At 50.0% G+C, this 14,375-nt stretch overlaps 1 protein-coding gene across 1 annotated transcript in view; it reads left to right on the forward strand.

Annotated features, from left to right (window-relative positions):
* NPTN (neuroplastin) overlaps window positions 1-14,375 on the forward strand; it is a 39,515-nt gene that overhangs the window by 20,331 nt on the left and 4,809 nt on the right. Inside the window, exons 2-5 of the mRNA XM_014251321.2 lie at window positions 307-475; window positions 3,203-3,297; window positions 8,708-8,841; window positions 9,600-9,873. Coding sequence (XP_014106796.1) covers window positions 307-475; window positions 3,203-3,297; window positions 8,708-8,841; window positions 9,600-9,873 — 672 coding nt within the window. The remainder of the gene's footprint in view (window positions 1-306; window positions 476-3,202; window positions 3,298-8,707; window positions 8,842-9,599; window positions 9,874-14,375) is intronic.

The raw sequence follows: 14,375 nt of genomic DNA on the forward strand, positions 1-14,375 counted from the left end.
GAACGCCGTTTCTGTAGCAAAAAAGAGTTTGTTTGAAACCTCAAGGAGATGACTGAAGTGCCAACCAGCAAGAAGCTTCTGGAGGAGTAACCGGAGAGTCGCCGGTGTCGGGAATTCATTCCCCAACGAAGCACTAATTAATTAATGAATTAACCCCGTCTCTCCGCGCAGGGCGCCGAGCTGTGTGGTTGTGTGTCCCGCAGTGCCAATCCCCTGTGTGGTGCCCTCCCCTGCCCTCCCCTGCGCCCCTTTAGAGTAGCGGGCAGCCTCCCCCGGCGAGCTCTGAGAGCCGTGCCTGTGTTGCAGAGCCGCGCATCAACGCCAGCGAGGACGTGGTGCTGCACGTGGCCGGCACCACCGTCACGCTGCAGTGCAACCTGAGCAGCAGCCCCAGCCCCCTGGCCGCCAGCTACTGGGTGAAGAACGGAGAGGAGATCCCGGGCACCAGGAAAGCTTCCAACACCACCGAGTACAGGTGGGTGGCCTCGGAGCGGGTCAGCTCGGGGCTCGCGGGTTGAGCTCTTGTGGGGGTTCGCTTGTCGGCTTCTCGGGGTTTTGTTGGCCTTGCCGTGAGTCGGGGTTTGTGCTGCTCGTCTCCTTAAGGGTGGATCTGTTACGTCCTCCCCCAGCCCAGAATCCTGGCTGGAATGAGGAGTGGGAGCCGTCCTGATGGGACACTTGTGGCTGGGTTATTTTTCCCCCTTGGACTGAGATTGATGAGAGGGAGGCAGTTTTCTCTTGTTCAGACTTGGTTGTTTATTCTTCTTTTATCTACATTAATGGATACAGGGTACAAGGAGCTACGTGCACTAAGATAGGTGAAAAATGGTTAATAAAGAACTTTATCAAGGTCTTTTATATGTATGTTTAACCAATTAACAAATGCCAAGTTAACTGTTTTTCCTTTCCATCCCTTTTTTCCCCGTGATGGACAGCAAATCCAGCTTCAGCTCCACGTTAAGCCAAGCTGAGGAGCGCTTCAGGGATGTTTTAACCCCTGCTGGCTGTTTTCTGTCTCTAGAGTGGTGCTTTCCCCCCTGCCTCACTGCCTTGGGATCAGGGAATGTTCCTTGTTCCCAGGGAATGGGGACTGTGGGAGCTCCCAGCAATCCCGGGGACGGCGGGAGAAATCCCAGATTTGCATTTGCAGAGCAGATCCTGCATTCCCGAGCGCTCCTTTGCTCACGCTGGACTCAGGCTCTCTCTGCTGTTTGGTTTTGCCTTGGATCTGCTCCTTAGCTGTGCTTTGGTTGCATTGGAAATCCAGGAATTCCAATGCCAACTCCAATTCCAACTCCAATTCCAATTCCAATTCCAATTTCAGTTCCAACTCCAATTCCAGTTCCAATTCCAATGCCAATTCCAATTACAACTCCAATTCCAACCCCAACACCAGTCCCAATTCTGATTCCAGTTCCAATTCCGATGCCAATTCCAACACCAATCCCAATTCCAGTTCCAACACCAATCCCAATTCCAGTTCCAACACCGATCCCAATTCCAGTTCCAATTCCAACTCCAACTCCAATTCCAACACCAATTCCAGTTCCATTTCCAACGCCAATCCAAATTCCAATTCCAGTTCCAATTCCAGTTCCAATCCCAATTCCAGTTCAAATTCCAGTTCCAATTCCAGTTCCAATTCCAGTTCCAATTCCAATCCCAATTCCAGTTCCAATTCCAGTTCCAATTCCAATCCGAATCCCAATTCCAGTTCCAATCCCAGTTCCAGTTCCAATTCCAGTTCCAATTCCAATCCGAATCCCAATTCCAGTTCCAGTCCCAGTTCCAGTTCCTCCCTTGGGGCTCAGAGCAGCCGTACCCAAAGGGTGGCTCTTGGGCTGCTCTGCCATTGGAAAGTTGCTGATCTGAAATTAATCCTTTAATTAATTTTATATATTATTAATATATTTATTACATATAATATACAATATAGATGTATTTATACTATAATATGTAATATATAAATTCTATTTATATTTATTTATTATTTTATATTTGGATTTAATTAATTGACTAATTAAAACTTGAGGTGGGGGTGAGTAAATGCTGTCAGTGCTCAGACCAAAGTCAGCAGCATTTTCCATGTGGCAGAGCAGTTCAATTTTGTACTTCAATGATTTTATTGCAGGGTTTGTGTTCTGCCAGGGGGGTTGCTTTTTATTTTTTAAAGTTATTTTATAATAGTAGTTATTATTTTGATAATAAAATTTAAAGAAATTTAATTTTATTAAAATTAAACATTTAATTGATTATAAATTTTAATGGAATAACTATGTTAAATTATTAAATTATATAAAATAATTATACTAAATAATTAAACTCTAATAAATTTACTAAAATAATGTATTAAAAATGAAAATAATTTAAAATTAATTTAAAATTATTATTCTATAATAATTATAATTTTAATAATAAAATTAAAGTAATTAGTTATAGTAAATATATTAAATATTTCATTAAATAATGAAAATATTTTAAATTAATTTTAAATAATTCTTTTATAATACTTACAAATTTCATAATGTCATTTAATGTAATTAAATATATTAAAATTATTAAAATATTTAATTAAAAAATAAAACATTTAAAATGAATTTTAAATTATTTTATAATAATTATTTTAATAATGAGATTAAAATATTTTAATTTTATTAAAAATAGAAGTGAAGCAGTTACAAATTAATGAAAAATATGTTTAATAATTAATAATATAATTATGTCATTATAATATTAAAATACTATTAAATAATATATAATAGATATAATTATGTATTTTATTATTTTATATATAATCATATATAATATAATAAAATATATTTATATAGAAATTATATAGAAATTATATAGTATATATAACATATGTTATATTATTATGTACTATAAATTATATTATATTATATTGATTTTATATTTTATATTAAATACAATTATTATATTTTTATAATTTGAACAACGAAAGTAATTTAAAGAACAAAATAATTAATTAAAAACATTTAACTTTTTTTTAAAAAAAAATTAAAATTAATGCATTAAAATTACTTTAAAATCAATTAAGAAGAACAGAAGCCGAGGAGCCTTTTGGAGGATGAAGCTGGGGGGGTGGGTTCTGATAACAGTGAGCAATTAGCAAGTGTTAATTGTTAATGAATGATTGATGGTGTGGGGCACTGAGCCGGCCGTGCTGTCCCTTGTGCTGCAGGATCGCCAAGGCCCGAGCGGAGGAGTCGGGCGAGTACCTGTGCGTGTTCGTGTTCTCCGCCTCGCCTGTCGCCAACGCCACCATCGAGGTCCGAGGTACGGCCCTGAGCCTCCCCGTGCCTTCCTGTGCCTTCCCAAACAATCCTCTACTGCATCCATAAAAACCCAGCTCCCAGGGACAGCCCTGAGCCTCCCCGTGCCTTCCTGTGCCTTCCCAAACAATCCTCTACTGCATCCATAAAAACCCAGCTCCCAGGGACAGCCCTGAGCCTCCCCGTGCCTTCCTGTGCCTTCCCAAACAATCCTCTACTGCATCCATAAAAACCCAGCTCCCAGGGACCCCGAGCCTCCCTGTGCCTTCCTGTGCCTTCCCAAACAATCCTCTACTGCATCCATAAAAACCCAGCTCCCAGGGACAGCCCTGAGCCTCCCTGTGCCTTCCTGTGCCTTCCCAAACAATCCTCTACTGCATCCATAAAAACCCAGCTCCCAGGGACCCCGGGCCTCCCTGTGCCTTCCTGTGCCTTCCCAAACAATCCTTTACTGCATCCATAAAAACCCAGCTCCCAGGGACCCCGAGCCTCCCCGTGCCTTCCGTCTCCATCCCAATCCTTTACTGCATCCATCAAACCCCAGCTCCGAGGGACGGCTCACGGGGAGAGCTCCCAGGAGGCTGAAATTGGGAATGGGAAATTGGGAATGGGAAATTGGGAATGGGAAATTGGGAATGGGAAATTGGGACTGGGTGAGGTTTGCCAGCGGCGCTGCTGGGGCAGCCACAGGGCAGCTCTGAACTCCCAGGTGTGGATGTGCAAAACACGTGCTGGCGGTGAGAGACTGCTCCAGGGTCAGGCTGTTCAGCTATTAAACGATATAAATGATATAGTTTATAATAGTTTATTGTTTGGGTTTCTGCTGCCAGCCACAGCTTACACGTGATCAGGGAGGGAGAGTGGAGAGAGGAATGTGGGAGCATGGGGGAAGAAGGTGATTAAGGGGGTACAGAAAGAGGGGCCAGAGGGGGTAAGAGCAGGGAATAAGAGAAGTGAGAGTGGGTAAGAGAGAGGGGAGAGCACTTAGAGAGTAGGAGAAGGGAATAAAAGTTAAGAGAGGTGCGGGTACAGAAGTTAAGAGAGGGTAAGAGTTAAGAGAGCTGGTAAGAATAAGAGAAGTGTGGGAGTTAAGAGAGCAAAGTTCTTGTTACAGTACATGATATATAGTGAATGTCTTTTCTATAGTGAATGTTCCAATTCCCAGTAACCAACCAGTACATGACACACATTCTATAGAATTTACATATAGCCTATAGGAACTACTACATTACCATACAGTGTTACATTTCAAACTCTAAAAGCTCTACAAATTCTTCTCTTGCTGCTGGATCTTTGGGTTCTCTATGTGCAGAAGGACATTGTTCAATCAACAGGGATTCTCCTTCAGTTGGCTTTGGTTATACAGTAACTAACACTCAGTATCCTATAGCTCAGAGCGAGCTTTCATTTCTAATTCTAGGTTTCATATTTTCAGAATCTTTTGCTAAACAATCATATTCATAAGGTTTCCCTGATTCATCCTCCCCAACGCCCAGGGAGTTTGGGAATTGCTGGTGCCCTGGGATCTGGCTGGGAGCATCCCTCAGCCTGTGGGAAATGGGATTCCACCACCCCGTGCCTCTGAAGGGCTTGGCTGGGTGTTTGGGGTGGAAGGGTTTCATTTCCCTTCTTTTCCTTTCCTTGGGGATTTTTCCTTTCCCTCTGATTGCTGAATCTCCTGATGTTCAAAATCCAAAATGTGAGTTCCAGCTGCCTCCTCTGGGCCGCTTGAGGTGACAAAGAGAGGGGAAATGGAACTTTGGGAGCGGAGCATGGCCTGTGCCAGCTGTGATGATCCAGGCATGGCCCTTTTGAGGCTTTTTGGGCAAGCTTTTGAGGCTTTTTGGGTTTGCTTTTGGTGCTTGGCTGCTTGGCTTCCAGGCAGGAAAGCTCGGCAGGGAGCTGGGAGCTCACTCTGGGTGCAGATAAAACAATATCTGTGATTGAAGTGTGAGGAGAACCGATCCTACTCGCTTCCCACAGGTGATTTACACCTCAATACTCCTCAACCGCTGCTCCTGGGGATAATTAATTATCCTGGGGATAATAAATGGGGATTGCACTTTGGGCAGATGTGAGGGGCAGGCACCTGGGCTGCCCGTGCACATCTGTAACCCAATATTTACCTGCATGAGTCGTGTTGGTGCTGGAGCAATCACAGCTAGATTTAATTGCTGGCTGTAATTACGGTGCAGCTCTCGCTGCTGCTGCACAGGGAAAGGAGGGGGCTCCAAAAATAGGGATTTTCTGACAGCTCGTGAACAGCTTCCCCAGAGCCCAGGGCGTGCTGCTGCCTCCCCAGCCCCTCCAAAAACAAGCTTCAAGTTTTATTTTTTTAACAAAATTTTAAAAAGTTTAATGGAAAGACAGTTATGAGATAGAAATAATAGATAAAATAATAGATAGAAAAAGCAAAATGTAGAAATCATTATTATTTTGATAATAAAATAAATTTAATTTTATTAAAATTAAAAGTTTAAATAATTATAAGGCCAGGTTATATCATTATATCATTATATCATTATATCATTATATCATTATATCATTATATCATTATATCATTATATCATTATATGAGGCCGGGTGCCTCAGCATTCAGCCAAGAGAGCAAACCTCACTAACAAAGGATTGTCCTAATACCATGCTAGAGCCTCAAAAATACATAAATACACATATTACACCACTATTTCTAAGTTTTATCAAGAACAGAAACAAAACTATATTAATACAGCAAAGGTTTCCAATTTTATGCACACAACATTCATTTTAATATTTGGAAAATCCTCTCACATCCCCCTTCTCCCAGCGCTTTCGGTATCTTCAGGCTCCAGAGGGAAGCAGGGATTGGAGTCACGACCAGAAAAAGAAACCTTCCCGAGCCCCTGTTCCAGGTCACACATCCCAGTTTGCAGTGCAGGAATATTTTTAGGTGCTTTTCCCTTGCTTTAGTTTTGTCTCTTAATGGGAAACTTGAAGGTAACTGGGCCACGCATTGGGGGTGTTACACATTTAAATTTCCCTGGCCTTTCCAGTAAAGAGCTTGGAGGGGCTGGATGCCTCCTGTAGATGAGGAAATGAATTTTCCAGGCTGTGTGACCCCCAGAGCCTTCAGAAAGGTGCTGCACACCGAGTTCTGTGCCTGCTGGGAGTACAGGAATTCCAACCTCCCTTTGCCAGGGGCATTCTCCTGGTGCCAGTGATGGAGCTGAGCAGAGAGGAGACTCTGAAAATCCAAATCCTTCCCAAATAAACCTGGGGCAGTGCGAGGGGCAATCCTGCCTTGAAAAGCTTCCCAGGAAAAACCTGCTAGAGCTGGGCTGCAGGGATCTGGGGACAACAGGACACGGTTTCCCGCACTCTTTGGGGGAGGAAATGCTGGGCTTGAGTCTGAGTGGTGGCACCGAGCCCTGAAACCCTGCCCAATGATCCCAGGGAGCCCCAGGAACAGCCCTGGCCCAGCAGAGCCAGCGAGGAGCCAGGGAGGTGTGCTGGGCACTGCTGCTCTGCTGGGATCACCCCTGGGATCACCCCTGGGCTCTGGGATCACCCCTGGGATCACCCCTGGGCTCACCCCTGGGCTCTGGGATCACCCCTGGGATCAGACCTCTCCCTCCAGCAGTGGTACTGGGTCACTCTGGAGTAGGAGTGGTGTCCCAGAAATCATTCCCTCCTTTCCCCTTCCCAGCCTGACACAAACTGGGCCAGCTGGGAGTGCTGTCCCTGTTCCCTTTCCCAGGCTGTGCTCGGGATGGCGCTGGGAGCCAGCCCATGGGAGCTGCAGCTCCGAGCTGCTGAATGCCATCGCTCCTTTTCCTCATGGGATCGTTCCCAGTCTGCAGTCCCTTATTCCATTCCATCCCATCTCGGCATCGCTGCCTTGTCCCCGCTGGGCTTCCGTGTCTGTAGGTTAGAGGAGCTCCCTGCAGGAAGCAAAAGCCACAGGAGCTCCCCCAGCTCCTGCTTTGGGAACACCCAGAGGCCAGCAGGGTAGTGGTGGCACCTTCCAAGCTGGAATTGTCCTCTGGAGCCCTCATGATTTGGAATCGATGCCATTTTCCTCTCCGAGGCTGGGAGGGTGCAGGAGCTCTGCAGTGCCTGGGATCCTGGAGCAGCACAGCACACCCAGCCCCAGCTCATCTGATTTCTTTCCCCACTTGGATTGATTTCCCACTTGAGGAGCTGAAGCTCAGAAATTCCGTTTGCTCCAGGTGCTCCTGCCCCTTGCAGGCACAGGGAGTGTGGAATCACCTGGCAGGTGGGGAATGCTCTTCCTGCAGCTCCTTTTTGTAGGAGACCCGGGCATTGTTTGGATCTGGTGCCTTCATTCAGGTCGGGTTTTTTGTCTCTCCAAGTGTTTTTATGTCCGAAGTAGAAAGATTCATTTTGGGTTTCCTTAAATAAACCCCTTGGGTTTGTTCTCAGCCCGTTCCTGCCTATCACAGCTTTGCTTGGCATCATCTTGGAATGAATGAGTCAGCATCTGGCTGAGCTTCATCCTTTGCTCAGGACTCCTGCAAAGCCCAGGGCTCTTGGGAATGCTGTTGGAATTTCCACGGGCGCTTGGAGAACTCCTCTCCTGGCGTGCCTTGGCAGGTGAACACACACCGGCAGGAGCTGCAGCTCAGCTTTTCCCACAGCCATGGATTTCCTGTGCTTCCCAATCTCACGTCAGCTTGTTTTCCCAAAGATTTGTGCTGTAATTTTGGGAAGAGCAGGCTCAACTGCTGTTGGGTGGCACGAGAGGTTTTGTTCCCTTTGAGCAGAGCGGTGAAATTGCCTTCATCACCTCAGCTTGCAGCTGCAAGCGCTCCCTCTGCGTATCCTGTAGGAAATTCCCATTTCCTGGAGCAGCCGGGCTGGCCTTGGCTGGATTAACAGCTCAGAGCTGCCATCACACAGCCAGCCACGTGTGCTGTAATTAGCAGCTGCAGCTTTAACGGTGGGCCCTGCACCCGGGGCCATCTGCTGGGCCAGGGCACTGCCCTGAGCCAGCCTGAGCTCGGGGAGGGGTCAGGGCTGCTCCCATGGACACAAACAGGACATGGGGTCAGGGCTGCTTCCAGGGACAGAAACAGGGAACAGAGGTTTAGGGCTGCTGAGGAGAGTTTAGGGCTGCTGCCAGGAACACACCCAAACAGGGGCACGGGATTTAGAGCTGCTGAAGAGGATTTAGGGCTGCTGGGGAGGCTTTGGGACTGCTTCCGGGAACACAAACAGGATACTGGGTTTAGGGCTGCTCCCAGGGACACAAACGGGGTACGGGGTTTAGGGCTGCTCCCCCCACACCAACACAGTTCTTCCATAAAATCCCCTCAGTGTGGGAAAGCAGAGCTTCCAGGGAGCCGGAGGGATTTTTGTCCCGATGAGTGGAAGAAGCCTGTTTGTACTCAACAAGTCGCTCCATTGTCTCGTAGCCACTCCTGACATCACCGGGCACAAGAGGAGCGAGAACAAAAACGAGGGGCAGGAGGCCCTGATGTACTGCAAGTCCGTGGGCTTCCCCCACCCCGAGTGGGTCTGGCGCAAGAAGGTCAATGGGGTGTTTGAGGTAAGGACAGGGGGTCAGGGTGTCTCCACCTGCCCAGAGCCCCGGAGAGGGAGGAAAAGCAGCAGCCTGGGGTTAGGGATGGGCTGTTGAAGGTGCACTGTAACTCCTCAAAGTGCAGTCCCTCCAGAGTGTGAGTGGGTATTTTCAGCAGCGGTGAGGATGGATGGGTGAATATAAAATTGATATTTCTATTATTGGTATGTGAAACAAGCTGCTTGCTGCATTGCTGGGCAAAGTTAAGAACTTACCCTGAAAGCTGTTTTCTGGAATTTGCTACAAACTGCAAGATCTCACTTAGGAAACACGATTTAAAACCACACTGGGTTATAAATTCCTCCAAGTTTCACTGGTTAAGCTCACAAGAGTTGATCTGAGGAGGTGGCAGTGATGTCCATTAGAGCTTGGGTGATCTGTTCCGTGCAGCCAGCGATGTAGTGAGCAGGAAAACGTGACCAGCAGAGAAGAGCTGGGAATTTCTAACCCCTGTTTCCTGTTGCTGCATGAGCTGCCAGGGAGGCAGAGTTGGATGGATGGAGCCCAGACATGCAGCAAGTAACGGGGTGGGATGAGTGTTCCCTGCTGGGCGTGAGCTGAAGGTTTGAAGGAGCGGCTGAGCGCTGGCAGTGGTCGGGCCCTGAGTGCGGGGCTCCTTCGTGGTGTTTGGTGGTGTTGCTCCTCCCTCAAATCTCCTGTTCCCGTGCCACAAAGCCCCAGAAGTTCAAAGCTGTTGCTGTTTCCCACCCCCATCCCTTTGCCAGGACATCAACAACTCCTCGGGCAGGTTCTTCATTTCCAACAAAGAGAACTACACCGAGCTGAGCATCACAAACCTGCAGATCAACGAGGACCCTGGCGAGTACCAGTGCAACGCCACCAACCAGGTGGGCTCCGTGTCGGTCACCACCATCCTGCGCGTGCGCAGCCACCTGGCCCCGCTGTGGCCCTTCCTGGGCATCCTGGCCGAGATCGTCATCCTGGTGGTCATCATCGTCATCTACGAGAAGCGGAAGCGGCCGGATGAAGTTCCCGACGGTAAGTGCGCCCAGCGCCACCCGTGAGGGAGCACGGCCCCGCCGCAGGAACCGAGGGGCCTCGCGCAGGAAGGACCAGCAGCCCGCTCTGTCCCGCTCCACGCTCCTGCCTCGCTCCTCTCTTCCCTCTCCGGACGTTAAGCCCACAGGGTGCAAGGCCCAGGGCTGGATTGCGGACTGTGGCATGGGAGGGGGGTTTTGGGGTATCTTTAAAGCTTTGCTCCCGTCTCTCTCCTGAGAATCGCTGTCCGTCCGCCCCCAAGGAGCGTGGGGCGGCACAGGGGCAGAGCTGGCAGCGCCCTCGGCCCCCGTGGCCTTCCCTCCTTCCCGTGGCATCGGCCACTGGGCAGGGGCTGTGAGGGAGCAGTGCACTCAAACTGAGGAATCACTGCACTTGAGGGGATTGGGGCTGCAAAGGTGCTTCAAAACTAAAATGTGTCCAGGCTTCAGCAACGGGGGGAGGGCTCTTAACGCTGCTGCGTGGCTGAATGTGTAGTTAAGGAATGCTCTGGAACCCATAGCTAATTGTAGCCACTGATTAGATTTTATAAAAATAGGGCTTTTAATCAGGTTTGATGGTAGCAATAATTAATTATATAATCTGTGTTTGGTATGTACAACTAGTAGTAACTTCTATCTGCAAGCTTCTCCTGCACACCTTTCCCTGTTCACAGCTGGGGACAGGGGCAGTGTGAGTCTGAGTATTTGCAAGATCCCTGCTGAGGAGCAGCCTTTAATGTGCTGCTCGCAGCTTACTCCAGTGTGTAGCAAGAAACCTTGTGCAAGGACTCCTTGGGAGAAGCAGCAGGAATGTCACGGTGCTGTAGGAACACGATGGATCCAAGCGTGGAGCAGGTGGAGGGCAGCGTGCTGGAGATCCTCAGCACCATCCCGGGCTGGCCAAGCCTTTCTCGGGGAGAGCTGGTTGGGGCTGTGGGGCTGCAGGGTTGGGCCCTCGCAGGCCATGGAAACAGAGGTGTGAGACAGCGATCTGCATGCGGGGTGGGCACAGCCACCTTCACGGGCCTCACGTGGGACCCCCAGCGAGGAGAGGAGCTCGTGGAACACAAATGGAATCATGGGAGAAGGGCCGAGGCTTGGATCAGAACTGGCTGAAGCAGTGCATCCCTAGAGGAAACCAGCTTTGGTTGTAAGCCTTGAGTAGCACTTACTAACTGCTTCCAGAGCATGTGTGGGGGCTGCTCTCGGGGTGGAGCCCCCAGGTTGAACCGTAGTGCATGTACTGTGCATCACTAACAGCTTCCCGTGCCTCTGGGGCCTGCCCTGCCCTCAGTGTGGCCTCGGGGACCTCCACCAGCCCGGAAAACTTGGGACAATTTTCATTTTCCCTTGCATGTACCCACCTCCATGTCAGTCGTTCCAGTTCCCCGCATTCAGAATTTTCATTGGATGAAGTTTCAGAAGGACCAAAACAAGGTCCTGGGAATTTGACAGGCAAATATTCCCTGGAAGCAGCCCCAAACGGACTGAATCCAACAGGAATTGGCTTTGGCGTGACCCGATGGCGGCACAGCCGCTGTGGTAGCACAGGGGAGCTCCCGCTGGAGGTGAAGGATTCACTGACTCTTTCCAAGGTGGGAGTTTTCCTGGCTGGTCTGGCCACTCCTCAGGTACCCGAGGGATCCAGGCTCATCATCCCCCCGGAGCTGTCCGGGATGATGAGCCAAGGAGCTGAGCTTGCTCCAGTGACCACTGGGGCCACTGTGTTGAAGGCAGAGGCCTGGAGAGTGACATGAGGCACCTCCGGGGGGGTCAGGTGTTCTCCCCATCCCCTTTCCTGGAGGAGAAATCCATGCTGAGTATGACAGTCCATCCCTGTGGATGAGGTTTGCCTGGCTGATGGAAACAGTCCGTGTCGTGCCGCCCGAGTCCCACGTTCCTTGGATAGCTGTGCATTTTCCGTCCTGGCATCGAAGCTTCCTGTGCTGCCGTGGTGGAGAACGCCCCGGGAGCAGGGCACGGACAAATGCACACGTGGGAAATCATCGGGAGCCTCCTGATTCCCACGTGTGTGGATGTTTGACCTGGGTTATCCCAAATTTGATTATTTTCAAGACATGGTTATGAAATGCCAAAGTTAATGCCGGAATGCAGTGGCGTGCTCGGTGCTTGGAATTTCAGCTCCCTCTTCCAAAATCACGCCTCCGCTGCTGCGGGGAAGGAGCGTCGGGGAGCTGAGGCTGAGCCAAACACCACAGCACTCGTTATCCACAGCATCTGGCACCAGCCAGGATCTCTCCGCCGGCTTTTCCACTCCTGGTGTCAGTGGGACGTGCTCAGCTTTAGGGATCGTGCTCGTGGCAGAGCTCCACCTGAGGTGGTGCTACAACAACCATTGAGCTGGTGCTGCCCTTCCTGATGGCATGGGAATGTTCTCCTCGGACCTCTCCAAATTTAGACACCGAGATTGCTTCATCATCATCATCGCCACCGTCACCCCAACTTCCCGTGGTGGGGTAACTCTGGAACGCCCTTCCGGAGTCCCCAGGTGTCTGTGGTGTGTCAGCCCGGGTCCCACAGCAGGAGTGAGCATGGATTGCCCTGTGGATGAGTGCCCGGGGATCCTCCTGCTGGGGGATGACCACTTCCAAGGATTGTTGTTACAAGCTGCAGAAAGCCAGTGCTGCTAAAGGCGGCCACTTCCTGTGCTCAGGAAAATCAAAGGCTTTTGGAGAAGGAGCTGTTAATGAGCTGCGGGTGCACACCTTGGCTCCTGCCCGGGGCAGTTCAGGATGAGCTGCTCCTCTTGGAGCCTGCTGGGAGCTGCAGGTGCCCACCATGAGCCCAGGTGATACTTTAGGGCCGGCTCAGTTAAAGCTACGCAAATGACAGTGTTTGGGGTGTGCTGGGTCAGTTCTTCAGGTGAGACCAGTCTGGTGCTGAGCACAAGTGCCCAGTTAGTCCTGGGGGACGTGACTGGAGGGACAGAAGCGTTCCCTGGGTGAGAGGATCCTCAGGTGTCTGGAGCTTTCCCCCCAGCACTTGGGAACTCTGCCTGGCCAGCCCAAAGATAGAATTGATTGAATTCTCTTTCCCTCTGATCTCCATGTTCTGCAGGCTTCAAATGCCCTGGCTCAGCGTGCCCATGGCTCCATCCCTGGGAGGTTTGGGAGGGTGATGGACTCCTGGGTACGCTTGGAGCAGTGCTGTGTTCCCAAAACACTTCCCAGTGGAAAGATGTTCCCTCTGTTGGAAGCGCTGCCGTGCCGGAAGAGCGGGGACGCTCCTTTAACTTTGGCATTTCCTGACTGCAGGGCTGGGTTTTGCATGGACCTCGCTTTGTGTGTCCGGTGAGCTGCTTGGCGTGCCTCGGGCCAGGGCTGCTCAGGAGCTCTTTTGCTGATGTTTCCTCCTTCTCAGAACTCTGATTTGGGACCCGATTCTTTTCCCTGCTGCTGGAGAGCAGGAAAAGGAACGTCGCACCCGTGAAATCCCTGTTGCCACCAAAATGGTGCATCAGGGGGTGCCCGGCAGGGGGTTTGCTGCGGAGCCCGTTGATGAGGGGTTCCCCCAGCGCATCCAAATCCTGTGCTGGAAGGAGGAAGGGAGGGCAGCTGGCGCTTGAATCCCTGCATCCTTTCAGAACGCCAGTTCTGACTTGCCTTACGCCCGGTAAGGCAGTGCTCAGCGGCCAGGGGCTGGCAGATCCAGAGGGGGCTGGCCACGTGTGGCTTCTGTGGCTTTGGGGGCGAGCGCTGCATGAGCGTGGCATGCCCTGGCACGTGGCTGCATGCCCGGCGGACGCGGGGCCAGCAGGGAATGCCGGGGTGCTCCCCCGGGCACGGGAGAAGGGAATGGCTTTGTTCCTCCTGCCTGGTTTCCATAGATGGAGCCATCAGCCAGCACCACCGAGCGTAGTGTAGCAAAGGCTCCCAAAGGGAGTTGGCTTTCTGCTGGTGTTGGATCAAACAGTCTAAAATCAGCACAGCCCTGGGTTAAAGGGGGTTTTCTGGGGTAAGAAGACAGTAAAAGCCTCTTGGCTCCATTCCCCTGAGGAGTGGGAGTGGTTTTTACTTGTAAATCCATAGTCATGATCTCGAGTCCGAAGCCGTGAGGTGACTGGGTTATAACATGTCCCTTTTCATTCTTCCCCTCTCATTCCTCAGCCTAACCCTAAGACTTCCCATAAATGTGTTTCTTCTCCTGGCTCTGCAGAAGCTCCATCCAAATCCCCACATTCTTTCTAACCCTCTTTTGCTTTTTTCTTGACTTTCTCTGTTCCTGCTATTACTGTAAGTAACTGAAAGAAACAAACTGTTTTAACCTGCAACCGTTTGCATTTTGTAACCAGTGATTTTGGTGGGTTTTTTTTATCCCTTTTATGCACATCTTTCTCTCCCACACTTCAAAATTTGTCAGGGGGAGCAGATAGTGAGGCCACAGCCATCACCTGTTCCCAGCAGCGTCGGTGTATCCCAGGGGGAATGGACCATAGCACAGGACCCTTGTCACAGGCTCTGGCTGCTCCTTCAGAGCATTCAG

The sequence above is a fragment of the Pseudopodoces humilis genome, chromosome 16, assembly GCF_049639895.1.
Source record: "Pseudopodoces humilis isolate 2021_Gansu_Grassland_sample_001 chromosome 16, ASM4963989v1, whole genome shotgun sequence".
NCBI lineage: Eukaryota > Metazoa > Chordata > Aves > Passeriformes > Paridae > Pseudopodoces > Pseudopodoces humilis.